The sequence below is a fragment of the Bos javanicus genome, chromosome 2 (genome assembly GCF_032452875.1).
Source record: "Bos javanicus breed banteng chromosome 2, ARS-OSU_banteng_1.0, whole genome shotgun sequence".
Taxonomy (NCBI): Eukaryota; Metazoa; Chordata; class Mammalia; order Artiodactyla; family Bovidae; genus Bos; species Bos javanicus.
In genome coordinates this window covers 135,939,001-135,966,718 of record NC_083869.1, presented here as the reverse complement: position 1 = coordinate 135,966,718, position 27,718 = coordinate 135,939,001, and the positions used below count along the sequence as shown (strand labels likewise).

The following is a 27,718-nucleotide window of genomic DNA, read 5'->3' as shown; positions in this document are numbered from 1 at the left end:
TTTGAACAATCTGCAACTTTATTCCAGAGCAGAAATAAGTCGTTTCCTAACAATAAATATAAAAAAATAATAAATTAAGGTTCCAAAAAAAAAAAAAAACCCCAACAGAACAAAATCATTAACACTGACAGAGTAGTAAATGGTGTCTGAGTGGGTCTGGGAATGCCCGAAGCAGGCGCTGTCTGCCCCAAGCCCCAGCCAGGCCCCCCGCTGTACACACATCCTCTCCACAAGGTACAAAATATATATATATTTTAAAAAATCTCCACACAACCAAGCATCCTGCAGGGGTCCCGGGGGAGCAAGAGTTTGGCCCGTGGGGGCTGGGACGGGGCTGGGGGTGGGAGGACCGTGCTGGGTCTTGCCCGCCGAGTGTGGCTCCTCCTTGTCTCGGCATGAGGTCCCTGCTCCTCCTCTGGAAGGCGGGGGTCAGCGAGGCGATGGCCACCGTGGCAGTGGCCTGCATGGCGATGGTCTGCATGGAGATGGTCAGCAAGGTGATGGTCACTGTGGCGATGGTCACCGTGGTGATGGCCTGCATGGCGATGGTCCGCATGGAGATGGTCAGCGAGGCGATGGCCCGCGTGTGGGTCCGCAGCCTTGGCGGGGATGCTGGGAACGCGACGGAGTCGCCACGTGCGTGGAGGCCTGGTCAGTCCTTTGTCAGAGAAGAGGCGGTCCCGCCCAGGATCCCTGAGCATCTCCTCAGCTCAGGCCAAGGTATCGTCGAAGATCTCCCTGCAGCAGAGGCCTCAGGATGGTGTCAACAAAGAAAAACTGGAAATAAATACGGTCCCCGGAGGCCCAGCGCGGAAGGAAGCCAGTCCATTTCTTCAAGTATTCTCAGCAGATGGTTTGCGAGGGCTGTCGGGGCTCAGATGGGGACCCCCACCGTGTTCACCTGGTCCTTGAGGCCCAGCAGGCTGTAGGCGATGCGCTTCTGGTGGCCGGGCAGCCGCACCCCAATCCTCTTGATGTCGCTGTGCGGGGTGAGGCAGAGGGGGAGACAGTGAGGGGCTGCTCTGGGGAGGGGGGCAGCCGTGGGAGGGACGGGGGTGGGGAGAGGGGGCGTGGCACCTGGGGGTGGGGGCTTCATAAGGAGGGCCCAGGGCCTGCAAGCCTGCGGACATCAACAAGTTCAGAAATGACAGAGCACTGAGTGCAAGAGGCTTTTTTTTTTTTTTTTTTTTTATCAAATTGGCACAAAATCCGTATAGTACATGCTGTTTTTGACCCCATTTTGCAGATTAAAAACCTGAGGCTCAGCAAGGTGAACTGACTTGCCCAGAGGGGCACAGCTGAGAGGTGGAGGAGCTGAACAAGCCAGCTGTGAAGGAAGGCCGTCCCCCCTAGCTGGGTCTGTCCTAAAGGCCCAGCTAAGTCTCCTCCCCAGGCAACACGGATGCCATCGGCAGATGCCAGGGACCCTCGGGGGGACTCTGAAGGCTCTCTCTGCCCCAGGTCTCTTCACAGCCACCGCCTTGTTTCACCCCCACTCCCTCCAAATTCTCATAACAGAGGAAGGACTCAGGAAATCCTTACTGAGGGGCCGTGGGTGCCAGATGCTAAATCGTTTCAGTCGTGTCTTTTTGCGACCCCATGGACTACAGCCCTCCAGACTCCTCTGTCCCTGGGATTCTCCAGGCAAGAACACCGGGGTGGGTTGCCATGCCCCGCTCCAGGGGCTCTTCCTGACCCGGGATCGAACCCGCGTCTCCTGCGTCTCCCGCATCTCCCGCATCGGCAGGCGGGTTCTTTACCACTTATGCCGCCTGGGAAGCCCCCTGAGGGGCCATCAGAGGTTAAAGTCCTGTGGGCCTCTAACAGGAGGGGCTTCCGGTGACCAGATCTGGTGACTAGCTCCCCCTGAGGCAGGGAACCCCGATCTCCCCACCTGTAAAATGAGGCAACTGCCTAACGGGAGGGCGGGAGACCCTGCAAACTGGTGGCAGAGGGGAAGGCAGCATCAGCACTGGCGGAAAGACGTGCCCAGGGGCCCAGGGGCCTCCCCCGCCTCCCCCATGACCCTCCATCCCCTCGTAAACCGCCTACACTCCCAGGAACCCTGGAGCAGACCTTCACTGCTCACGCTGGGAGTTCCCCCCCTTCGCCATCCTCACCCATCAGCCCTAACCCATGAAAACACCCAGATTTTTATGAGCCCTCTCCTGGCTGTAAAGGGAGCTAATTATATGGTGCAAGCAACTCTGGAGATACAACTTTCCCACAGGCTCTGGGAGCCCCTGGAGAAGTGCTGAGCTCGGAAAGGCGGAGGTGTGGGAGGGCAGCCCCGGGACTGCAGCAGGAAGGCCCGAAGTCAGACACCTGGGAGAACTTCCTCACCCACCATGGCAGCGCCACTGCTAACCAGCACAGTGGAGGCGCTGGAAGAGCATTACTGCTGTCCCCACAGAGCGGCCGACACCTGTGGCCTCTGGCAGACCATCCAGCTTTGTTCCCGCCCCAACCTTAGATTCTGCCTTGGGAGATCCTTGGGCAGGCACCCCCTGGATCAACTGCCATCACAGGCGTGGGGACGCACACGACCGAGGCCACCATTTTCCTGAGCTCTAGCAATGCCAGCCCCCTCCCCGCCGAGGGACTTCAGAGGCCACAACCTCCCCAGTGAGCACCCACTGTGCACTGGCCACGGGAGCCAGGAGACAGGAGGGCGGAGGGAAAGCGGCCTGACCTTTCATCCTCTCAGCAAAGGTCCCCTCAGCATCAAGCTGTGCTGAGGGCACATGGAGACCAGAAGACCCATCAGCCAGTGCCCCCAGGCCCCGGATGCCGTGGGCCACAGCCCCAACACCGCAGAGGCCCTTTGTTGGACTGGGTATTTTTCTGGGGTGCAACTCCTATGACTTCCATTAGCTCCTCGAGAATCATTCAGAACCACTCACTAGCCTAGCTAGAATCTCAAGTAACTCCAAAATAACACAGTGAATGCTCAAGCTGAGAAAAGGCAGCCGCTGTGGGGCAGCCACAGGGGCGTCCCAGGTGGCTCAGTGGTAGAGTCTGCCTGCCAAGCAGAAGGCCCGGATTCAATCCCTGGGTCGGGAAGACCCCCTGGAGAAGGAAATGACAATTGGATCCAGTACTCTTGCCTGGAGAATCCCACGGACGGAGGAGCCTGGTGGGCTACAGTCCCTGGGGTCGCAGAGAGTCGGACACGGCTGACTGTGCACGCAGTGGGGCCCCAGGTGACTGAGAAGCCTGCCCCTTGGGACGGGTGACGGATGTGGACTCAGGGCAGGGGTGAGACAGTGGAGCCGAAGTCCACACCCCATCCCAGGAGGGCTGACTTCTGAGAGCAACGCAGAGCCTCCCGCTGGGACCCACAGCATGTGTAGACACAGCCCCAGGGGTTAAAAAGTACTCTGAGGTCCCCCTTTCCCTCGTCTAATTGGAGATAAAGATGGAGGCAGCAGCGTGAGTCACACAGGCCCTGGGCCACAGCACCAGTGAGGCTGAGGGGAGGCGGGGGGAGCGTGCAAGGACTTCCTGCCTTTATCCAGGCCTGCTCAGATCTCAACACACACACCCCCATTGGTCCAAGACAGCCCTGCTCCCGCTCATGGGAAAGAACTGGCCGAGGAGCCCCCAGGGCTATTTCAGGAAGCTTCCAGGAGCTGAGTCTCCTGTAAGCATGTCTCCCTGACCTCAGCTCTGCTCACCCAGCAAAGAGGCTCTACTGTCCTCGGTGGGGCCCCCGGGAGGGCTAAGCAGCCACTCCAGGCTCCCAGGTTACAGGAAGCAGCCGAGAAACCCTGGTATTTGCCCACAGGCTGGGGTGGGAAGCAAGAGAATGGAGAAAAAGGGGAGCGTGACATGGATTAAGCCCCTACTGTGTACCAGGTGGATCATCTGCATTGCACCCAAACAGGGAAATGGAAACCAAGGGTCAAAGATGGAACCTAACCTGACAAAAACCACCTGCTAGGAAGTGGCCAGTGTGGGACTCAAACCCAGGTGTGACTGCAGAGCCCAGGGTCTGGACCCTGCAACCGGCTGGCAACATAAGATACCCATCTCACAAGGCCCTAATGTATAGCACAGGAAACTGTATTCAATGCCCACTGCATTCAAAACCACATGGAAAAGAATACAGAAAAAGAATGTACACACGTACATGACTGAGTCACTCTGCTGTACGGCAGAGACTGGCCCAGCACTGTACATCAACTAAACTTCTATGTAAAAAAAGAAAGACATCTGTCTCTTTCCTCTGCTTTTCCATGCCTCCCTCTGGTCAGCTGTCTCTGCCTGACTCTCATCCAGGCTGTCCCCTGGGACAGGCCAGGGCTTGCTCTGACAGGCCTTGACCAGCAGGTCAGAAGTCCAGCTGAGCAGTTTTTAGAGGCCTTGGAGAATGTTCAGACAGAGGCCCTAGCCCCAGAACTGTGACCCAGAACTGCAGGGGGCCTGGGTCAGCCCTTCCCATGCGATTCCCAAAACCTCTCAGCCCCAAGGCTCGTTTCCTTCACGACCTTGGACCTGACACAACTGGGAACTACCACTATTTTTAGAAGCACAAAAGGCCAAGAGGACAGTGTCCTCTCCCTCCCGGGATGGGAAGAGGTGTCTGCGCCAAGGCCGTGTCGGGAAGGGTCCCTGCTGCTGCAGCTGGGAGGAGACGAGAGCTCCCGCAGGGCGGAAGCCGGGGCGGGGCCGAAGGGGCTGGCATCACTTGCCACGCCGACCGCAGGGCTGCGAGGCAACCACACGGGGAGCGGTGCCAGGGGAGGATGGGCAGTGCCCTCCCCTTCTCACGTCAGCCAGGAAAGTGCAAGGGCTCTGCTCAGTCTGCCCGGTGTCCTGGAGAAGAACGGTGTGCCTCACTGGCTGTGTGACCTCGGGCCACCTGCATCACCTCAGCCTCAGTTTCCCTACTTGTTAAGTGGGGGGGGCGGCGGTAATAATAGCCTCTATTCATGAGTCAAATAGGGAATTCAACCAGGTGATGGCTGTGAAAGTCTTTCTTTCCTCAGCTACAAACTGTGTGACCTGGAGTACGCCACGTAACCTCTATGAGCCTCCACTTCCCCACTAACGACCTTCATGGTTTCTGACCTCTTGAGCCTGACTGCCCCAGGCTGGAGTACCGCTAAGGGCCATGGAACCCTGGGTGGCACTGTTTCTCACCTGCCCCGTGGGGCTGAGTCAAAGTACGCAAGCGCATGGGCCTCCCCTGGTGGTCCAGTGGTCAGGACTTCACGCTTCCAACACAGAGGGAATAGGCCCAATCCCCGGTCGGGCAACTAAGATCCCACAGGGTGCAGCCACAAAACCCAACTTTGATCTGTACAGTGAGGATACGTGCCCTCCGTAATAGCTAAGTTATAGCAATAAAGCATTTGTAAAAACAAAACCAAGTGCTCAAGCAGAGCTGGCACACTGTCAGCCTTCAAGAGATGCCACTGTTACGATTACAATTACTCTTATTTTCTCACCGGAGCCGCAGGTAAGTGCCCAGGATTGCTGGCTGCCAGCCTGGTTCTGCCCTTCCTGCAAAGCCACTCTCCCGGAGAGAGGAGAGAGAAAGAGACGAGGGGGACAGCAGGGCAGCTGGAGAGAAGCGTGGGCGGGTGGGAGGCCCAGAGGCAGCCTGGGGTCGCGGCGAGGACAGGCGGGGCAGGGCCAGCTCACACTCACTCGTTGGTCATCTGCACCACCTTCTCGATGGTGGTGTAGCCAGCCACCAGGAAGTGCTCCGTGTACTGCTGCATCTTGATGGACTCCAGCCACTCGGACACCGTGCGGAAGGGCACGCCCTCTGAGCCGCTGGTGCTGGGCAGCCGGATGGACACCCTGCAACAGCAGACACCAGGCTGCGGGTGAGCCCCCCACCCGCCCCGCCTTGGTTTCCTCGTCTGGGCGATGGGGTAACCAGGTCAGGAGATGCTCCAGGAGACAGCGCTCGGGCAGGTCAGGAGCACTCAGCATCTCCGGCTCCTGCCGCCTCCTGCTTCCACTGCCAGGAGCACCACCAGTTTCCACAAAAGAACCAAATACGAGAGAGTCGGGTCTTCAGAGCCGTGGTCCCAGCCTGACCACTTGCCAGCATGTAAGACACTTAAGTGCCCCGTGTCTGATTCCTCATCTACAAAGGGGGTTACAGGGCCATCTCCTAAGCCGTCTAGATGAGTTAAAACACACTAAGCGCCGGGCCAACCCATTTACCACGCATGCTGATTGCTTCCGTTAGTATCGCCTGAGCCACCCTGGTCCAGGCTAAGTAACGCCCACGTGTCACTTCTGAGCCCTCACCCCCACCCTTCGCTGCCCACCACGCTGAAGCGGCTCAGGAGGACGCCTGGGGGGCCGCCCTGGACCGAAAGTACAGAACTCACCGGGGGTCAAAATCAGCCAGGGTCTTGAGGGAGTCGGGGGCACGGATGAGCTTGTCCAGGATGCTGACGATGTCGGCGAACTTGGGGCGGCGGGTGCGTTCCTGCTGCCAGCACTGCATCATGAGCTGGTAGATGGCGGAGGGGCAGTCCATGGGCGTGGGCAGCCGGAAGCCGTCATTGATGGCCTTCATCACCTGGGGGCGGGCGGGGTGGTCAGGGTGCCTTTACAGCCCCCAGACTCCCACACAGTGGTTGGCAGAAGGAAGAGGAGCCCGAAACAGAGGGCCAGGCTGTCCCCTGGCCGTGCCTCCTCACAGGGCACCGGGCCAACAGCCAAGACGCGGGCCCTGTAGCCAGACTCTTGGCAGTTTCTGGGTGCCTACACCCTGCCCCCTTTAGCCTGCACACTCTTCCCCTCTGTGCCTTCACCTGGCTGCTGCCTTACTATGCCTCAGTCTCAGCCGAGATGTCACCTCCTCTGGGAAGCCTTTCAGGCCTCCTGGTTGCACGAGGCGCCAGGTACTTGTACACACAGACACACACACGCACACATATACACACACGCAGGCACACGCTTCCCCCACCCCACTACTCCTTTCTTTGGTCTTTTGCTGAGTGTCAGCAGGGACTGGGCCTGAGCCTAGCACTCAGCCTGACACACAGTAGGCCCTCAACAGACATTCACTGAGCCAATGAAGGGCTGTACATGAAGACCAGCCCCCCAAACTCCTCTCTGCCCAACCCCTGGGGGTTGGGAATGAGTAAAGGGTTAAGCCCAGGTCCAGACCGGGCTGGGCAGGGCAAGGGGGCCTACCTCATGGTTCGACAGCTCCCAGTAGGGCCGCTCCCCATACGTCATCACCTCCCACATGACGATGCCATAGCTCCACACATCGCTGGCCGAGGTGAACTTCCGGTAGGAAATGGCCTCAGGAGCCGTCCAGCGGATTGGGATCTTGCCACCCTGCAGGGACCAGGCCAGTCACGACTGTCCCCTCAGCACCCCTGGGGCAATCCCAGTCAGGGCCACGCTCCCCGGAGACCCAGGCCCCACGTGTGAGAAGGCAAAGGCAGTGCCACCCGAGGCCGCCCGGCACTCACACTGGTGGTGTAGGTGGCCTCGGGGTCGTCCTCCAGCACACGGGACAGGCCGAAGTCAGACACCTTGCAGACCAGGTTGCTGTTGACGAGGATGTTGCGGGCGGCCAGGTCGCGGTGGACATAGCTCATGTTGGCCAGGTACTTCATGCCGGCCGCGACGCCCCGCAGCATGCCCACCAGCTGCAGCACGCTGAACTCGCCGTCCTTCTCCTGCAGGGGCACCTGGCCTCAGCCGCCAGCCGGCCACGCCCACCAGGACGCCCCCCCAACCCCGCACCAGCCAGGCCACGCCCACCGAGACCCAGCCCCCAGCCAGGCCACGCCCACCGGGTACCCCAGACAGGCCACGCCCACCAGGGGCCCCCAGCCTCCAGCCAGGATCCCAGCCGACCTGGGCCCACACCCTCACCCGCAGGAACTTGTCCAGGGCCCCGTTCTCCATGTATTCGGTGATGATCATCAGAGGTTTGTCTGCGGAGGTGCGCACAGGTGTCAGGGCAGGGGCGCGGCTCTCAGCAGAGGCCCTACTGGGGGCCCCAGCGGGTGTCCCTCCCGTCCCGTACGGGTCCCCCACCCCCACTCCGGAGCCAGGACTCACACTTGGAGACGACGCCCTCCAGGCGGATAATGTTGTGGTGGCTGAACTGGCCCATGATGCTGGCCTCGCTGAGAAAGTCCACTCGCTGCTTCTCCGTGTAGCCGGCTTTCAGCGTCTTGATGGCCACAGGTACCTCCTTCTTCCCCGACGCCTTCAGGGTGCCCTTGTACACCTCCCCAAACTCTCCTGCAGGCAGGCGAGGTTGGAGAAGCACTGTCAGCCCAGGTATCAGGTGCTCCCAACCCACCCCAGGCCCCTCCGCGGCGCGCAACCTCACCGGCTCCGATCACCTTCTGCCGCGTGACGCAAGACGGATGGATCTCTGTGGTGAACTTGAGCACAGCCTGGTTGGGGTCCTCGTAGGTGTGGGGGTCCACATAGGTCTTCAGGGGTTTCAGTTGTTCTGGGAGGCAAAGGAGAGGCGGGGTCACAGACAGCTTGGGGAGGGGAGGGGCCCCTAGAGCAGGGGGAGGAGGAGGAGACGGGCCACGGACCCCCGGGGGAGGCCCGGCTCCATCACAGACAGGGGGCGTGAGGACGGCAGGCGGGCAGCAAGGGCCACAGCTCACCTGACTTGGAGAAGTAAACGTCCTCCGAGGACTGGCGTGTCCGCAGGCTCTTCCTCCTGTGAGGTCCCGTGGGAGACCAGACACATAGGGAGCTCAGTGACCCCCTGTGTCAGAGCCTCCTGACCCTACCCTGGCCCTGAGTGGGGGCCTGGTGTCCTCAGGCAGAGGAAATGAGCAAGCCGGCTCCCTCCTTGGCACCTATTCCCTGCCGTGGCCTTTAAGTGGCTGTAATGCAGGCTTCCTTAATTAGAGCGCCCAGAGTTTCCTGCCCGTGTGTCCCGAGGAAGTATCGACACGCCATCCTGATGACCACTCTGCCCGGGGCCCCTGGGGCCCCCCAGGCCCCGTGCGGAGCCCTTCACAAGTCGCTGCCATCTTCACACACACACAGCTCTCCAGGCCCTGTGCGGAGCCCTTCACAAATCACTGCATCTTCACACACACACACACACACACACACACACACAATGGCCCCCCAGGCCCTGTGCGGAGCGCTTCACAAGTCGATGCATCTTCACACACACACCCCAGGAGGCAGGGACTAGATTCCTATCAACCTCATTGTCCCTCAGGAAACCGAGGTTTGCATCCCCGTGTCCCGCCTGAGTCCTTGGGGAGCCTGGCCGTGGGTTCCCACGAACCTGCGGTGGATGAAGAAGCCGATTCCTGCCAGCACCAGGAGCAAGACCACACCGACAGCCACACCGCCGACCACTGCCATGTTGCCAGACCCTCCCGTGGCTGTCGGGGGAGACCAGAGCATGACAAAGGAGCCCCCACACTTCAAACCATGGTGATCCCCCGGTTGTACTTAGAGCCTTAGACACTTGCTGGGTGCCTCTACTACTGAGGGTCCATGAGGGTCCTTATCCCCATTTCACAGATGGCAAACGAGAGGCCCTCCCCAGGGAGCAGAGCAGGCGTGGGGGACCCTCTCCACACTGCAGGATTTGAACTGGGCCTGTCAGTGCCAGAGCCCACATCCTTCTCTTCTCACAGCACAGCCCTGGTTCCCCCTGCCCTCTGTCCTGCCCCCTTCCCAGGCTTGGGGCTGACCAGGAAGGGGGCACTTCTAAGTCCTTTGATCTACTCCCTCCGCCCAGGATGTCCCGGCAGTGTCGGGACGCTGGTCCGGCCTGCACCCGGGCCCCGACTCACACAGCGTCTGGAACTCGTGCACCTTGCTGCCCGCGCCCTGTCCCTCCTGCGTCAGCGCCTGCACCTGCACCAGGTAGACGGTGTCTGGGGCCAGGTCGTCCAGCGTCACAGAGAAGCCTTCCGTGCGCCGCACGTTGTAGCTGTTGGAGTCGCCCTGCGGGTGTTCAGCAGGTGGAGGGACAGACCGTGAGGACAGGGGAGGGCTGTCAGCTCAGCCTGCCGGAAAGCGACTCCAGCTTAGCAGGCTTAGTCGCTGTGTTAGCGGGGTCGGTGCCCTTCTTACAGAGGCTGCAACTGAGGCTCAGTGAAGTGAAGTGACTCGCTCCAGGTCACAGCCAGCAAGTGGAGGACCCAGGACTCAAACCCAGGTCTGCCTGATCTCCAGGACTGGGCTCTCCTGCACCCCCACCTCTTCCAGGGATTCCAGAACACCGCATCTTCTCTCCCATAAACCCCTGCTGGCTGGCCTCGGAGAGGCAACTCTCAGGAATACCCCAGACCCCCATTTCCGCATCTGCAGAGCAGAGCTTCTCCAGACGGCTGTGTCATGCGGGGAGCATCCCTGTGCCCAGCCCCGGCCCTGCACGCATTACCTTCTTGCGGTAGGTGACCTCATACTTCCACACGCGGCTCTGCTGCAGCGGAGGGATGATCCAGGAGATGCTCAGTGAGGTGGTGCTGCGGCTCTCCAGCTTCACCTTGGGGGGCTCTGGGAGGGACAGTGGTGGCGGGAAGGGGTGTGAGAAGCCACCCAGGGGCAGGGGGCGCCCTGAGGGAGCACCCAGACCCAGTCCCATCCACAGCCTGACCTGGGGTTCTCAACTTCCAGCCCCAGAGCACAAAGCCCCAGGCTGGGGCCCCAACACAGGCTGGCACATCAGGGGTGCCCCATGAGTATTTATGAGTGCATAAATACTAAAAGGAAAGCAATAACCTCTCTATGGACCAGCCTACATATAAGGATTTCTTAAATTCTCTCAACAGCCCTTAAATAACCCCATTTTACAGGTGCTTCCTGGTGGCTCAGATGGTAAAGAATCTGCCCGCAATACAGGAGACCAGGGTTCGATCCCTGGGTCGGGAACATCCCCTGGAGAAAGGAATGGCAACCCGCTCCAGTATTCTTGCCTGGAGAATCCCATGGACAGAGGAGCCTGGCGGGCTACAGTCCCTGGGGTCACAGAGTTGGACACGACTGAGCGACTGACACTTTACAGGTGAGGACACTGAGGCTCAGAGAGATTAAGTAACTCGCCCACAGTCACAGAGCTCAGAAGAGGTTCCAGGGGCCGCGCCTCGGACCACTCTGTGCTGCCTCCCTCTGAGCCCGGCGGAGCCCTGGGTGACCATCCTAGGGAAGTGCCCCCGCCCGGGCGGGTCGCACGGGCACGGCCCCACCCCGGGGCCCTCACCGGTCTGGTTGATGCTGACGCTGGCGGTGCGGAAGCTGCGGGTGCTCACCAGGCCCGAGACGCCGTTGCGGGCCTCTACGGTGAAGGTGTAGTTCATGTGGGGCTCCAGGTCACTGACGGTCACGCTGGTGCGGGTCAGCCCCAGCGGCGGCTCCGAGTAGCGCACGCTGGCCTCGCAGGGCCCGCACTCGCCCGACTCGGGCCAGCACTGCTCACAGGAGACGCTGTAGGTGAGGTCCTCGCGGCCCCCGCTGTCCTGGGGGGGCGTCCAGCGCAGCTCCACCTTGGCGCCCATGCCCACGGCCGTGAGGTAGTGCGGGGCAGACGGGGGGCCTGCATGGGGCAGGGCGGGGCGCGGACAGGTCAGCATCAGCCGCCCCCCTGAGCCAGCCCGCCCCAACCACCGGGAGACTCACGCGTGCAGGGCAGGGACAGCGGGTCCTGCGGGGCCCGGAAGTAGCCGTCCTCACACTCGCAGGCGGTGGCGCCCTCGGAGGACGGCAGGGTGTGTGCGGGGCACTCCAGACACGGGCTCTCGGACGCCTCGGGCTTGAAGAACCCCGGCGAGCAGGCTGGGGGCGCAGGGACAGAGTCAGCTCAGCCTGCTCCCAACCCTAGCGACTCCTCCTCTCCCTCGCCCTGGGTCCCCAGGCAAGTCACTGAGCCTCTACGGGCCAGTCTGCTCATCGGCTAGACTGACGACAAACTCTGTGGTAAGCGCCCAGTTCAGGCAGGGGGCCCAGGAAGCGCCTGGCCAGCCTGCTCGAAAGCTTTGCAAACCCACCCCCAGCGGGCTCTTGCAAGAAGCGCCCCACCCCTGTGCCGGGCATTCAAGGCCCGCATCTCAGCTTCCAGCTCCCCAAGAAGCTGCCTGTCTGCTTTCCCTCCTTGAGTCTGTGCAGGCCAGCCTGGCAGGTCCCACCTGGACTACGAGCTGCCTGGGCAGTGACTCTGTCTTCTTCCCCATCTGGGTTTGTTGACTGATCACCACCCCCAGCCCGGCCCCCCAGCCTATCAGCCAGGAGCATCAGGGTGCCAGCTCTGTGGGGGCTCCCGCCACCCCAAGGCCGGACTGCCTTCCTGTCCTGGGGCTGGCCCCCAGCATTTTCTCTGGATCTGCTTTCAGGGACCGAGTCACTTCCTCTGCTCACAAGGGCCGCCAGGAAGCAGCTCTTCCTTCCCTGGTGGCAGGTATAGTCCTGGCCAGGCCGGGGAGGGCCTCAGAAACCTCATTCCAGAGGCTTCTTCCTCCCGTCGCCCTGTCCTGCCCCGGCCCCAGTCCCCTTCCTGGCCCCACAGCAGGAAACTACCCAGACACTGACCACGGCTACCCCGGGGCTGGGCAGCTGCTGAAGTGGCCAGAATGGGGTGGGGGCCCCCAGGGTCCTCTTCCCCAAGCCTACAATTACTGTCCCCCACCCTCAGCTTGTTCGGTGGGAAGACAAAGAATAAGACACCTCTAGCTTCAGTATCCGGAGAAGGCGATGGCACCCTACTCCAGTACTCTTGCCTGGAAAGTCCCATGGATGGAGGAGCCTGGTAGGCTGCAGTCTATGGAGTCACTAAGAGTCGGACACGACTGAGCAACTTCACTTTCACTTTTCACTTTCATGCATTGGAGAAGGAAATGGCAACCCACTCCAGTGTTCTTGCCTGGAGAATCCCAGGGACGGGGGAGCCTGGTGGGCTGCCGTCTGTGGGGTCACACAGAGTCGGACACGACTGAAGCACCTTAGCAGCAGCTTCAGTATCATATTCATCAAACATTGATCCTTGACTCTACATCCAGCCCTACGCACAGACCCCGTGAAAGTGTGAGTCTTCTCAGTCTTGTCAGACTCTTTGCAACCCCGTGGACTGTGGCCCACCAGTCTCCTCTGTCTATGGGATTCTCCAGGTACGAATACTGCAGTGGGTAGCCATTCCCTTCCCCAGGGGACCTTCTAGACCCAGGGATTACCCAGGATAGCGCAGGCTTCCTGTATTACAGGCATATTCTTTGCCATCTGAACCACCAGCGAAGCCCTGAGACAAAGCCCCTGACCTCAGGGAGTAGGCGCACAAGACGATGTCCACCAGAAAGGCGTGGGCAAAGGCCCACAGGGGTAGAAACAACCTTGGCAGAGGCTCGTGGAGTCAAATGTGGGATGTTTCAGCCAGGGCTTCGGAGCTGAGTAGGAGTTCAGCAGGGCAGAAATGCTGGGAGGCGGAGTTAGCGGTGAGAAAGAGCAAGACTGACAGGAAGTATGCGTGGCTTTGTGGGCACAAGGCTGGAGAGTAGCAGAGAGTGCGTCTGAGCCGCCTCAGGGGACAAGCTTGAGAAAGGCCCTTAATGTCAGATCAAGGAACTGGGACTTTATCCTAGGGGCAGTGAGAGCCATTGAAGGTTTGATGTAGAGAATAATGGTACGGTCAGATCTATGCTGTTGAAAAAGGTTGGGGACAGTCTCCTTCCTTGTCTAGTTCCCTACGTGAGCAGAGGTGGAGAGTCAGGGGAGAGGAATTAAAGGACATCCAGTTTCTAAGGTCTTCAGTGGTGACTCCCGTTAATGACTTTGCTCGCCGAGGCCCGAGGGGACTATCGTGGAAGCTTCTCCCCCTTCTCCTGCCTGTCCTACCACGGCAGAATGTCAACACAGGCCCTGAGAGAGCTCGGGCACACACCACAGGGGAGGGGGCTTGTCCAGGACAGCGTAGCCTGGAGCCCGTCACGTGCAGCGACCACTGATTAGGCGGCTGCTCTGTGCAGTTTCTGAACCAAGCACTTGACATTCATTTAGTCGTCACAATAAGTCTGTTATCATACTAGGCACTGTTATGGTTCGTTCCACTTTGGAGGTGGGGAAACTGCTGCTCAGAGAGGTGAAGCACCCTGGTCAAGGTCAACAAGCTCCCAAGATACGAAGCCAAAGCCCCGGATGCCAGACCTCAAAGCCTCCTCCTCTCCCCACAAACATGTCAGTTTGGAGCAAAGAGAAATCAAAGTTCTTAAACAACCCCGAAGAGAGAAGAGAGGAGGCCCGACCGCTTCAACAGCCAGAAAATCCCAAGACTGATTTCCGAGCAGCTAGTGGAGGGGGGAGTGGGTGACGCCTCCTAACACAGGGCATTTCTGTGTCCTTGGGGAGAAAGCAGTGGCGTCACACCCAGGCCACTTGGGAGGGGGTTGGTCGGGCCCGCCAGCGTGACCTCCTACTCCAAGGCCCAAAGGGCTTTGAAGTCTCCAGTTGCATTTAAGGAATCCCTGTGTATTTTGCCTTCTTTCTCATCACTTATCTGTTACAATACAAAAATAGCTCTCTCCTCCCCCAAACCTACAAGTAAGCCTGAGACTTCAGAAAGCTGGGCTCTCAATTCCCCCGAATGCCCTGACTTGTCTGCCAGAGGGGCTTACACCCTGGGTAAGTGCTGGCTGCAGGTGGTCCCGGCCCACGGAGGCGGGGTGCTCAGGGGCCCCCAAGAACATAATCACACCCCCCAGCTCAAGTGCTCAGGCTGGGGAGGGACCCAAGCCCCCACAAGGCTTTCAGACCTGTAAACCCCACAGGGCCCCTCGCCCCCCAGTGGCTGCTCCCCAGGCCTCCAGGCCCCCAGCCCCCCAGCCCCGGGCCAGAGGAGGAAACAGGAGCAGAGGCGGGCTCCGTTCTTTGGTCTCTGAGCCGGGGGTGGCCTGCCTGCTGCCGGCAGGAAAGAGGGAATTTGGAGAGATTTCCGCTGGGCATGTGCCAGAGAATAGCGGAGAGGCAGCCCCAGCAGGGCATGTGCTGGCCTGACGGGAATGTGCTGCCCCCTCCTCCAGCCGCAGAGCTCCACGGGCCCTTCCCTGGGCCCGGCAGTGTGCCCAGGCCCATGCTCAGGGGCCCTGGAGTCCACTGCTGCGCCCCCGGGTCTTCCTGATCTTGCAGGGTTGCATTTCCGGGCATTCTGGGCAGACGAGTGGGGAGGACAGGAGTCACACACTGGGTGGTCACACATTCCCAAACATAACTCACACAAAATACCCACTGTCCCTTCACCCATCAGCAAACTCCTATGCATCCTTCAATACCCAGCTTGAGCTCCTCTACACAGCCCTCCCGGACTCGCAATCTCTGGCCCCCTTCTGACCATCAGGGCATCTCTTACTCAATCTTGTGTTTACCAAACAGAAACTGAGCACTTCCTACGTGTCTGGCATGATGCTAGCTGCTGGGAGACCGTGGCAAGAAAAACAAACACCGCTTCTGCTCCAGGGGAATTCACAGCCCTGGCTTTCGGACTCCTTCTGCAACGATTTTGGGTCTTCTGTGAGACAGGCAGCTGGTGGCGTGCAGGAGTGGAATCTGCTCTCTGTGTCCCCTGGCCTGGCAGAGGGTCTGGCACACAGCAGATGCTCGGCTAACATCTGCCGACTGGACGGATGAATGAATGTGAGTAAAGACAGAACCTGTGTGCCCATCATAAACGGGCTCCAGGGCCACAGAAACGAGCGTCTCAGTGCCCAGGAGAGCTGGGGATGGTGCCTGAGATGCCACCTGCCCAGATCCAGATCCCGGCTCTGGCACACCCTGCCAGATCGCCTGGCAGGCCCAGGCCTCTCCAAGCAGGGGAACGGGGGCAGGGTGGCTGCGCCCAGGGGTGTACCCTGGTTTTTCCAGTTCCCGATGCCCGCCCCTCAGGTGGCAGCGTGGGATGACTCAGGGACATACGCCCTCTGGCGTGACGTGACGCAGATCCAGCGGCAGAGCCCCTCCTCCAGGCCCAGCCCCCTCCCCCGGCCGGAGGTGGAGATCTACCTGTGGTCAGTCACCTGCCCCAGCCCAGGCCAGCTGGCCACTCCAGCCCACAGGCACAAAGCCTGGACTTTGCCCCGCACCTGACAGGCAGCAGTCAGCGACCCTGCAAACGCGGGGCACTGACGGCCCCGGCGGCCCCGTTCCCACACACCCCGGGGAACATTCTGTGGGCACATTCCTCCACCAGGCTGCGATAAGCCAGACTCCGCCTCCCCGGCACCAGCCTTTCATCTGCTGTTTGCTTTCCCTGCCTCCTTCCTTCCGTTCAGGGACCCGCTCACCTCAGTGCACCTCAGTACCGGAGGAAGGGAGGGCCCCCCCATGGAGGTTTTGCGCTCCGTGTGAGCCGAGGGCTGGGCGGGGGCGGGGAGGGGGGTCTGCCATGGCTCCAACCCCCATTCAGGCCGGAAGAAACCATGGAAGTAAGGCCAGGGGCACTCCCCTGGAAGGGGACAAACCCACGAGTCACAGATCACAGACCACCACCTGCTCAGCCTGGGGATCAGCCCCTGCCGTGCTCAGGGACACCCTGCCCCTCACCCAGAGCCACTGCCTGCCTATGGGGTGCCTCCTCTTCAGCTCTGGACCCTGGGCCAGGTCTGGGCCACTCAGGTGCCACCCATGCAGAGGTCACCCCGTCTGCAGATTGCCAGAGCAACCCAGGTTCTCAGGAGGAACCACAGCAGAAAGTCACAGGAGGTAGGCTCTGAGTGCTAAGGCTCCAACCCACCCATTTTACAGGTGGGGAGAACGAAGCCCAGAAGGGATTCACCAAGGTCACATAGCTTGCAGGTAGAAAGCTACACACCAGGGGAATTTGAAGACAGCGCACTGCCCTCCCCGTGCCAGGCCCCAGCTCCCTCACTCACTTCCTCTCCTGGGGCCTCAGTCTCCTCATCTGTAAAACGGGAGTAAGTTGCTCGGGCTCTGGGTTGTTTGTGAAGACAGAGGAAACTTTGCTTGGGAAATGCTCGGCATGGGATGAGGTGTCCGTGAACTGGGGGACAGAGACTGGAGCGGGGAGGGGCTGGGCCCCTCGAGGGAGCAGGAGCCCCCAAGGAGGGACCTCCTGACCCCCAAGCCCCCACCCCAGCTGCTGGACTGAGCCTCTGGCCCAAGCTGCTGGCCACCTGCTCACCTGGCCAGCAGTCCCCGGGCCGAGGCACCAGCTGCTGTGCCAGGACAGGAAGGCGAGACAAACGGGGAGACAGAGCCGCCCCGAGGGACGTGGCGGTCAGCCTGAGCGGCTCCAGCGTCCCCTAGGCAGGGCTGGGGGCAGGGGCGCCAGAGGGAAGCGGGCTCATTCCTGACATAGCTCAGCAGAGCGCGGCTGCGTGCCCACCTGTCCACACAGCACCTGGGAGGTGGCTCCCTTCCGCTGTCCATTTAACTCTTTCCTGAGCTCCCTGGGGAGGGGACCTGGGGAGGAACTGGCAATCACCTGGGCCAGGTGCTGGTGACCTGGGGCTGCCCAGCCCCGCTCCGGGCTTGGCTTGCCACCAGTAAAGCTCCAGCGGGGCCTCTCGGCCCACGGCTCTGCGGAGGGCAGGCAGGGGACAGACCCGACAGCTCCGTTTCCTCCGTAACGTGCTCAGGAAGAGCCCCCGCCCCCAGCCCCCTCGCCGCCTGTGCCAGGACCTGCCACCCTGCTGCCCTGAGCGTCCATCCGGGCCGGGCGCTGACTCAGGGATTCCAGAGGAACCGGTCACTTCCCGCCCCGCCTCCTGAGCCATCCTCTGGCCTGGATGCCGCTGCATCGGCTAGATCCAGTCCTGGGGCGACTAGTCTCAGCTGTGTGATGCCAGGCAGGTTTCTTCACCTCTCTGAGCCTCAGTTCCCTGTCTGTGAGATGGGACGGGCAGCAGTCCCTGCCTCTCAGAGCGGCGGCACAGACTTGCAGGAGCAGGTAGATGGAGCGCCTGCCCGGGGCAGCACCGAGCTCTGTAACTGGCTCTCCCCCACCATCAGGGTCCTGGGGGGCTGGGGAAGGTCTGCAGGCACAGTTGCCAGGCTGGGGGTTCCCAACCACACAGAGGGCCCCCAAGCCACACGGAAGGGATTTAGGGAGAGGGACTCCAAGGGGGAAAAACCAGGGCAACAGGTGGCTGGTGGTGCGGAGGGTCCCCCGAGAAAAGTCAAAGATTCCGGTCCTGGAAACCAGGCCTCCCTCCTGGGGCAGCTCAACTCTTCACAAACAAAGCCTGAGAGGCCTGACGCCCCGCTCCCGGGGAAGGAAGCCCGACCCCCCTTCCTGCAGAGACACCCCCCCACTTCAACTGTCCACTTATCGCGGCCGGGCCTGAATCACCAGCCTGTGGAAAGTTTTCAGCTGCCCCCCACCCCCCGCCTGCATTCCTGTGTGAGGATGTCATGGGGAGGAGTCTGCTTACCCAGGGCGGCCTCCCCCCAACCCCCGCGGTCACTGTCTGACCCGGGGGCGAGCACCTGAGGTCACCACAGGCAGGGCCAGCTGAGGAGCAGAGGGCAGCCGGGAGGCCAGAGGGCGGTGGGAGGGCGGGGCAGAGACCGCGCCACAGGCAGAGCGGCTCTGAGCAGACTTCTCATTCGGGGCTGTGTTAGGCAAGGTTCTGAGGACTGGCTCTGAGAGGCAAGTGCAGCCCGTGAGAAAGGGCTTCAGAGTCCTCCAGGCCTGAAACCCCGCAGGACCCATGGTTGCTAGGTAAGAATACAATCTGCTAGAACAGTTGAACTTCTCAGTCTTTTGATCAGGAAGCCTGAGGCCAGAGGTAAAGAGACATTCACCAGAGGTCGGTATGTGTAAGTGCAGGCCCCGAACCCCCGATTTCTCAACACCCCGCTTATCTCAGCAAAGAAGCTCCCAGAGCCTGCCAAAGGTCGGCACACATTCCACAAATGCCCTGCCCCACAGCCATTTCCAGAAAAGTCACCACTGAAAGAATCCACGTCACTTCAGCGCGTTCCGCTATCACAGGCCTGGCTGTGCCAAGCCACGGCCTCCGGATGAGAGCTCAGGCCCTGTCCCCAGACAGTCTGATGATGCCAGCCCCCTTGTCATCAGCAGAAGCCCCAGTGGGCAGATCCGGGTCCACGGCCTGGGGTGGGGCAGGCAGTGAAGCCAGACCGGAGCACCCTCCCAAGCAGGCCTTTTTCAAACAGCTCCTCGGGGGATTGTCACGGGCAGCCAGGGGAGGCACATCATGGGTCCACTTCACTCACCTCCAAGAACCAAAGAGGGGCCTGAGCCCCAGAGAGATTCACTGACTTGCCCAGGGTCACACAGTGAGTTAACAGAGAAGAAACCTGCTCCCGGGACTTAAGGCACTGTGCCCACCGTGCCGCTTCATAATAGATACTCAACATAAACTTCTGGGATGAACCAAAAATAACAATCACACTTAAAAACACTTCTGTGTCAGACACTGACCTAAGCATTTCATGAGTATTAAGTCACCTGACTGTCATAACAACCCTAGGAGATGGGCACTGTGCTCCCATCCACCGTGCAGATGAGGAAGCCCAGACGCAGAGCGGGTGAAGAACTTGCTGAAAGTCACACCGCTAGATGCACAGCTGAGACGTGAACTCCAGTATTCCTGTCTGGGGTCTTCCCTGGTGGCTCAAACAGTAGAGAGTCCGCCTACAATGCGAGAGACCTGGGCTCGATCCCTGGGTTGGGAAGATCCCCTGGAGGAGGAAAGGGCAACCCACTCCAGGACCCTTGCCTGGAGACTCCCACGGACCCGGGAGCCTGGTGGGCTACAGTCCACGGGGCCGCAAAGAGTCAGACACAACAGAGCGACTGACACTCTCACCTCCATTCCTGCCTGACAGTCTTCACTCACATTCTCCACCCTGTCCTTTTCTCAAAGGATTCGTTCTCATGAACGAGTGAATCCAGCCTAGGAAGCCTCAGAGATTTCCACTAAGAGAACCACCGCGTGTCAGAGCGAGGACCACCTCACCAAGGTCCCCGCCTGCAAGAGCGAAGACGAGAGCCTGGGAACACGGCCTCCGCCACAGCCCCCTCACTCACCCTGGCAGGCGTCCTCCACCTTCTCGTAGCCCGCCTGGCACAGGCACTGGCCGATGGGCACCAGCCACTCGCCATCCACAGCACAGTGCATGCGGGGCTCCTCACCCCCGGGGGGCACCACGGCATGCTCCACGCAGCTGCCCGCGACGGTGGCCAGGGCGGGCGCGTCGGAGCCGGCGATGGTCTCGGGGAAGCGGGCCAGGCCCTTGAGCAGCTCGGGGCACTTCTTGTAGTAGACACGGACGGACAGCAGCGCCACGCAGGCGCCCACGTCCTGGAAGGCCAGGTAGAAGCCCTTGCGTGTGAGCGGCCCCACGGACCGCTCCTCCACATTCAGCTTCACGTGGCGCGCCTCGAAGTCGCTGCTGCCCGTGATCTCATCGGGCGCGATGGTGTCGATCTTGGTGAACTGGCGCTTCTGGAAGTTGGTGCCGTAGTCCACGTCCGACTCAGCGTAATAGAGGTTGAAGGTCTCCTTGCAGGAGCTGGCGCCCCCGGGGAAACTGTTGCAGTCCCGCACGGTGAACTTGAGCTCGATGAAGATGCGCTCGGCCTCCCCCCGGTAGACCCAGTTGGTGCGGAGCCAGTTGTCCTGGTCGCCGGCCACCACGTTGCACACGGAGTACATGTAGATGGGCATGTCGTTCATGATGTTCTGCAGGAGGTCCCACTGCGTGGGAGGGGAAGGGGAGTGTGGGCAGGGAGGCGGGGGCCCAGCGGAATCAGCCAGGAGGCGGGCCGGCGCCGGGCTCTCCGGTTCCCGCCCTCACTCTCGGGTCTCCCTCACACGTTACCAGTGGCTGAACTGGATCTGACCCCTTGGTGTCGCCCCTGATGCCAGTGCCAGGGTGCTAAACCCCTCTATTAGACAGTGAGCAGAGGGCGGAGGCTGGGGGTCCCGCATGACCTCAGGCAGATGGCTTTAGCTCTCTGAGCCTCACAGTCCCCATCCTGCCATGGGGCCAGAGCCACTTCACAAACTTGCTGCGAAGATGAAGGACAGAACGTCTACCGAAAGCTGAGCGTGCTGCCTGGTGTGGGTGGCGGGCACACAGGGCCACTGGCATCATCACCATCATCACGCACTGTGCAGACGCACGCGAGTGGCAGAGGAGGGGCGGGTCAGCAACAGCAGCTGAGTCCGCATCGCTACTCAGATGACTGCTCAGCCTCCCCCAGGAAGGCTTCCCAGCTTGGACCACGGCTGGGGTGAGTGCTTCCCCTGGACTCCCACGGCCTCTGCCGTCTTAGCACCCACGTGGTGACAACTACATCTTGCTGCCACAGCAGAGTCTGAGCTCCTTAGGGCATTTCTGCATCCCCAGGGTCTACCTCAAATACAGTAGGTACTTGGGAAAGTATTTGCTGAATGAATGAACATAAGTATGAAAAAAGCGGAATGGGCCAAGGAGAAAGGCTTGGGCCGCACTGTGCGACCTTGGCCTCAGATGCCCTTGGGCCTCAGTTTCCTACTCTGTGTCATGACTCAGTTGGATGACATTCCAGGATCCTAGAAACCTGCTGACGTTAAACTCCAGACCTACAGAGCTAAGGTGACCAGGGGCCAGCGCCCAGCTCACTCACAGATCTGGCCAGCAATAGAAACGGTCTCGAGTACCCCCTGGCGACAGCTCAGGCTCCAGAACAAATTCAATAAGGGGGAAACCGAGGCCCAGAGCATCAGTATCCTCCCCAAGCCCACACAGTAGTCACACGCAAAGCTGGGGAGAGGACCCTGGGGTCTTGCCCACCCGTCCAGGACACAGCAGGGAAGGGCGAGGGGAGGGGAGGGGAGGGGAGGGGAGGGCAGGGGAGGGGAGGGGAGGGGAGGGGAGGGCAGGGGAGGGGAGGGGTGAACTTGGTGGGAAAGAGACAAAACAAACTCAGCCTCAAGCAGGAAAGGGAAGCAACAGCTGGAGAAGCAAGGAGAGGGGCCTGGCCGGAAGGAACCTGATCTGGCTTCCGGGGCTGTGGGGACCTGAGACCACGTTCCCTGTCTCTAGCTCATCCCTCATCTCCTGAGCCAGGACCTCAAACACAGGGGGAGCCTCTAACTCTTTCCCTGCCAAGAGGGGCATGGAGGGAGCCAGAGCGGGTTCCTCCGGGCGTCAGCCTTCTGGGGCATCTTGGGGTCCTGCTCTGCTGGGCCTCCGGCTGTCTCCCAGCTCTCCCTGCCTCTCAGGACCCTTCCCTGCCCTCTCGCCCCAGCCTGCCTAATCGCTGAGAAACCTGGATTTAAACACTGGCTAAGCCATCGGCTCTGGGCCAGGCCCCATCCTCCCCGGGGCTCAGCTTCCCCGTCCCCAGGCCCCCACCCACCCCAGACAGCTTACCCCTTTGCCATACGGGTGCGTGAGCCAGCCGAGCTCCCCTTTAGCCGCAGCGAAATCCAACAGGACAACTGGAAGAGACGAGGGGAAGCTGGGTCAGCTTGGAGGTATCTTCAGGGCGCAGGCCATGTGGGAAAGGCAGGAGCCCCCGGGAATCCCAAGTGGCCTTAAAGGCTTCCCCAGCCCCCAGAGAGACCCCACCACTCAGGGTCAGCATGGCCAAGAAGACCCATCTCTCCAGAAGATGGGGGGGACCCAGGGCCCCCGGGGAGGGAGGGGACCTCGTCACAGTCACAGCGCAGGACGGGGGAGGACTAGGCCTCTCCCTCCAGCCACACCGCCCCAGCTGGGCAAAGAGGGCAGAGCTCAGCCCAGCAGGGGGCAGTGGCCAGGTCTCTCTGCATGCTTCCTGAATAGGCCCCCTGCAGCAGTTCACACGCACGCAGGTCTTGGGGGCACCCTTATCTGCTCCAGCCACATCCCCCACCCCACACACATAGCACAAAATACCCTCAACCCCACAAAGGCCATACAGATGCAGCACACGTGTGTACATGCGTGTCTCCTGGCCCTCCAAGAGGAGAGAACTGTTAACAGGTGGGAACGACTCCAGGAAGGGGAGTAGGATTGCCGGAAGGGTGTCTGCAAACTGATCTTCCCACCACAAAAGCCACAGAGCAGGCAGGACAAAGCCCTGAACCCACGGGGCCTCCAGGAGGGACCCACAGACACACATAGCCGGTGAGGCCCGGCCCTGGAGAGCCGTTTCCACTGCCTCCGTCCCTGACACCCTGGCCACTGACCTGCCAGAGGTGTCCAGGGACTGAGATGGAAACCTTTAAAGGGAGCGTCCAGACCCAGAGCAAACAGCTGCCAGGACCTCACTGTCCCCAGAGAGGCATCAGAATTCGCAGGAAGGACACGTTGCCAGGGGCTTCCCCAGATCCAGCCATGCCCTCAGGCACCTCCCATTGCCCACCCCTGGCTTTGCCAGCCTCATCGACTGCACTGAAGACCCCTGGTGCAGCCTCCTGCTCCATTTCCAAGTAATGTCCAGGCAGCTACCAACAGAAGCGACCCTCCCCAGAGGATCTGGGGCCTGGAGAACAAGCAGGGACCCTCTGTAAGGTCCCCAGATTCAGAGGAAAAGCCCCGAGGTGAGGGGTCGGGGAGGGACCTAATGCTGACTTCTTCTGGACTCTGAAACATGAGGAACATGGCCCCAAGAAGCAGCATTCCTCAAGGCCTGGACCTGAATGCCTCTCAGGGTGGAATCCCAGGCAGGTGGAGATGGAGCTGATTTAGACAGATGCGGAGGATGGGGAGGGGAGCCTGGGCAGACTCTGAGAAACGCTTTGCTGAGGGCAGACCACCCCACTCCCCGGGGACTGGGAGCGGAGCACTGCCAGCTGACTGCTGCTGACCCGGCCAGGCCCTCCAGGAAAGGCCCACAGGGCGGCTGGGGAGAGGAAACCCGACGTGGCACAGCCCGAGGCTGAGGGGACAGGGGAGGGCAGCTGGGGGGTGGGCAGGGGCAGGGATCTGCTCGGACATGCCCAAGGCCCAGGCTTGGGAAATTCACTAAGCCCACTGGCAAATGGAATGTTCTGGCTGCACAGGAAGGAATCTGGGGGTTCCTGGCTCCACTCCGGGTAAGTAGGAGGACAAAGGTGAGAGGTCCTCAGATCCGGACGCCCCCCTTCCCTAGAGGGGTGGGAAGCTGCAGTCTACACTCCTGGGGGAGAGGGCTCATGGCTCCCAGGTGCTGAAGGGTTAACCTGGCACAGAGGGACCCCCACGACCCCTGCCAGAGCTTGCTCCCCTTCCAGCCCGAGACCTGCTTTTAGAAATATCACAGGGCTCACTGGAGAAGAAAAGAAGCCTTCACACAGGAAGGAGCCCCCTCCGTCCCGGGGGAAATTCCCTAGAGCCGATCACCAGGAACTGGCGCCCGGCCCCACCCTGACGGGTGGCTTCTCCCTGAGCCGCTTCCAGGGACCCAGCTGGTACGGGCCCGGGAGCCCCTCCACGGGCCCTGAAGCCTTCACCAAGGCCTGGGCGAAGCTGGGCTCATCCAGGGGCCCCGGCTGGATCACTCCACCCCCAGAAAAACCTTCTCAGTCTGAAATTCCATCACAAATATCAACCCTGTGGGTCCACATCGCTTGAGAGCTCTTTACTCAAAGGCATCACCTCCCTGCTCTCCCCATCCCTCCAAAGGAGACAGGCTGGTTCCTAAAGAAGCGGGGAGGCAGGGGACTGGGGCTGGGGGGCAGGACGGGGAGAGGAACAAAGAGAAAAGGGGACCGGGACAAAGGGCACACTGGGCCCTTAGAGAGCCAAGACGCCAAGGGCTCCCAGGTCTCAGGAGCGCTCTCCAGCCCACCTCCCAGCTCAGGCCAGCAAGCCCTGCAGGTACTCTCACGTCTCAGGAAAACCCAGCCCAGGACCTGGATGCAGGGGCCCTGGGCTCTGGAGCCCAAGAAGCCAGATGTTCAGAGCTAACCCTCTGGAGACAAAGGGCTCAGGCCCCCCTCAGGTTCCCCGTTTGTAAAAGGACAGACTCAGGGGCTGCCAAGAGTTTAACAGGCTCCATGGGGCCTCCTAAGGCAGCCGGGTCCTGCACTCACTGGGAAGGAGGAGGGAGAGGACAGCAGACTGGGTGAAGGTGGAAGGGGCTTATGTCTGCACCCCTGACCCATCTCCAGGCAGAGGCTCCACATCCGTGGAATCCCAGCTGGGGCATCTCTCCTCCACCCCTCACCACAGGCACAGCTCCCTGCGGAGGCCCTCACAGGGACTCTGGGAGCCTGAGCAAAAACTTCCCCTGGTCCTTTTCCTCCCCCATGCCACGCACGTCGGGGTGTTGTGGGCGCTAGTCATCTAGGCTAGGGGGGCTCGACAGCGGCCCAAGGCAAGGCTGCAGCACAACCATCACCAGGGGCACTAGCCCTGCCTGGTCCCCCTACCCCACCGCCGGGGCCTTCGGGAAAGGCCTGCAGTGAATGCGGCTGTCTCCCTCCTTCCCTCCAACCACAATCCCCCAGAAGGAGGACAAAAAGGTGGGGTGGGGGGATACTGAGGGTCACAGAAGAGCCCACCCACTCAGCCTGCAAGCTGGGACCAGGAACCCCGACTGATTAGGGGCGGGGACAAGATGCCGCCCTCACCCTCACCCCCAAAGAGTTCCGGCTCGGGCCTCTTTTACTCCCAACTTGGAACAGCAAAACTTCCAACCCCAGGTCGGGAGGCGGAAAAGGAAGGCAAGGCTGAAGGAAACTTCTCACGGGGCCCGGGTTTCCTCTGCACTTCCCTCTGGTGGAGCCTGCGGAAACCTCCTCTGCCCCCGCGGGCGGGCAGACCTTCTCAGTCGGAAACTGAAGCCGGCCTCGGCTGGGTGGACTGGTGGACAGGAAGCGCCTCGGCCAAGGGCAAGAGCCCCCATCCGCTCCGCGACCCCAGCCGAGGCGGTAACGCCCCCACTCACCCGCGGCCCCGCCCCGGGCGAAGTCCGCGCGGCCCCCAACCCAGCGCGGCGGCAGGGGCGGGTGACTCAGTCCCCCACCCCCGGGTGCCCGGACTCCGCGGTGGCCCTGGGGTGCCGGCTCCACACCTTGGCAGGCCGCGCCCCCACCTGCTGCATTTCCTGGCTCTGAATCACCCCTCGCTCAGAACTCTTGACTTTGGGAGTTCCTGTCCGCACTCGCGGCCCGGGGACCTGCCCCCCGAGTCCTGGAGTGCGGGGCGGGAAGGAGGGCTGTGCGTGGGCAAACTGGCCCGAAACTCCCCGCGAGCTCTCCTCCCCGACTGGAGGCATCACGGGGCGTGGAGAAAACTTCAGGGAGCTGGGGCTTCTGCAAGGGTGTCCCTGCCGGCCATAGAGCCCCTCCCCAAAGTGAGTGGCCTCCACAGAAACGCCTTCTCCGCAAAATCCGGGCAAGAGGGTTAGCGAATTCAGGTCACCACGAAGTTGAGCCCCCGGAAAGACCCCCGGACACTCCTCCAAGAGACCCCGCGCCCTCGCCGGGACGCGTTCCTGAAGCCTCGTGGCCGGCGCCGAGTCCGTTTCTCTGCGGCCTCTGAGCCCCGCGCGCCCGGGCCCCAGCCTCTTAGTACTAGGAGCGCCTACAGCCCCGAGTGGGCTGGGGCGGGGGCCCCAGACTCTCCCGGCTCGCAGCCCGCGAGCCCTCCGGACCTCAGCACGCCAGGACTGGAGTTTCCGAAGTGGCGCGCGTCCCGGCGCGCCGGGCTCGGGACGGAGCAGGGGCCGGGGTCGGGCCGAGCGCACTTACCTTCCTTGCCCTGCGCCGCGGAGGCCGCGGCCAGCGCGCAGCCCCACAGCAGCGCGAGGCAGGCGGGCGGCGCCCGACGCCCCATGCCGCGCTCCTTGCTCTCCGCCCGGCTCCGCACCCCGCTCCGCACGCACGCCCGCCGGCCCAGGTCCGCCTCCCGCCCGCAGCTTCCTCCCGCCCGCCCGAGAGCTCAATGCGGGCGGAGAGCGGACCGGCCCCTGTCCATTCATGCCCGGGTGACGTCACGGGCCACGCCCCCGGTGTCTCCGAAGGGGCCGGGCCGGCGCCCCGCGGGGGCGGGGAGGCTCTCCGGGCTCTCAGGACTCGCTGGCGCCCCCAGGTCCTCGCAGGTTTGAGCGCCTCCAAGAGCCTGTGCAACAGAGGCTAGCCTTGAGGGATCCTGCGCCGAGCCCCGCTCTTACCCTCTGCCCTCTGGGGCCGAGCTCAACACTGGCCCGAAGGCCTCAGCTGAAATGGCCTAAAGACTCAAGAAGTAGTCGCCCGCTGAGCAGCTTGACGCCCCCCTTCCTGGTATTTCTGAACTGTGCACCCAACCTTCGGCGGTCAGAGAGAGCTTCTCTGATCAGGCGCCTCTAAGAATTCAGGAATCTGAGAGCAACCGCGTCTAAGGACATGCGTATCACTTAATTCTCCTCTGAGAGGTAGATGTCATTATCCCTGTTCATATAGTCGGAAGCCATGGTTTTTCCAGTAGTCACGTACGGATGTGAGAGATGGAACACAAAGAAGGCTGACCACCGAAGAATTGATGCTTTTGAACTGTGGTGTTGGAGAGCCCCTTGGACAGCAAAGAGGTCAAACCCTGAATATGCATTGGAAGGACCGATGCTGAAGCTGAAGCTCCAATACTCTGACCCGCCCTGATGCGACAGAGGATGAGATGGTTGGATGGCATCATCGACTCAATGGACATGAGTTTGAGCAAGCTCCAGGAGATAGTGAGTGACAGGGAAGCCTGGCTTGCTGCAGTCCCTGGGGTCTCAAAGAGTTGGACAAGACTTAGTGCCTGAACAAGAGGAGTAAATTAAGGCTGCAACAGCCTAAACAATATGCCCAAAGGTTGCACAGCTCAAAGGTAGAGGAGTGAGGATTTG

The 27,718-nt window shown here is 61.3% G+C and overlaps 1 protein-coding gene across 1 annotated transcript; it reads right to left on the bottom strand.

Moving 5' to 3' along the window:
* EPHA2 (EPH receptor A2) lies at window positions 1-26,818 on the bottom strand. The gene is made up of 17 exons (XM_061395661.1): window positions 26,604-26,818; window positions 22,315-22,382; window positions 19,982-20,651; window positions 11,608-11,763; window positions 11,192-11,524; window positions 10,373-10,488; window positions 9,780-9,933; window positions 9,263-9,362; window positions 8,622-8,677; window positions 8,330-8,455; window positions 8,053-8,238; window positions 7,864-7,925; window positions 7,455-7,664; window positions 7,168-7,317; window positions 6,354-6,547; window positions 5,656-5,811; window positions 1-980 (listed from the first exon to the last, which is right to left on the bottom strand). The coding sequence occupies exons 1-17, from the start codon at window positions 26,686-26,688 to the stop codon at window positions 875-877; spliced, it is 2,928 nt and encodes a 975-aa protein (XP_061251645.1). The 5' UTR covers window positions 26,689-26,818; the 3' UTR covers window positions 1-874.
* Between the last annotated feature and the right edge of the window lie 900 nt (window positions 26,819-27,718).

Excerpts from the sequence above, each read along its gene's own strand:
- EPHA2 (XM_061395661.1), bottom strand. The coding sequence starts at position 26,688 with ATGGGGCGTCGGGCGCCGCCCGCCTGCCTCGCGCTGCTGTGGGGCTGC. Across the intron at positions 10,489-11,191 it reads CGTCAGCATCAACCAGACCG|AGCCCCCCAAGGTGAAGCTG; the intron begins GTGAGGGCCCCG and ends TGTCCCTCCCAG. Across the intron at positions 5,812-6,353 it reads CTGGCTGATTTTGACCCCCG|GGTGTCCATCCGGCTGCCCA; the intron begins GTGAGTTCTGTA and ends CTGCTGTTGCAG.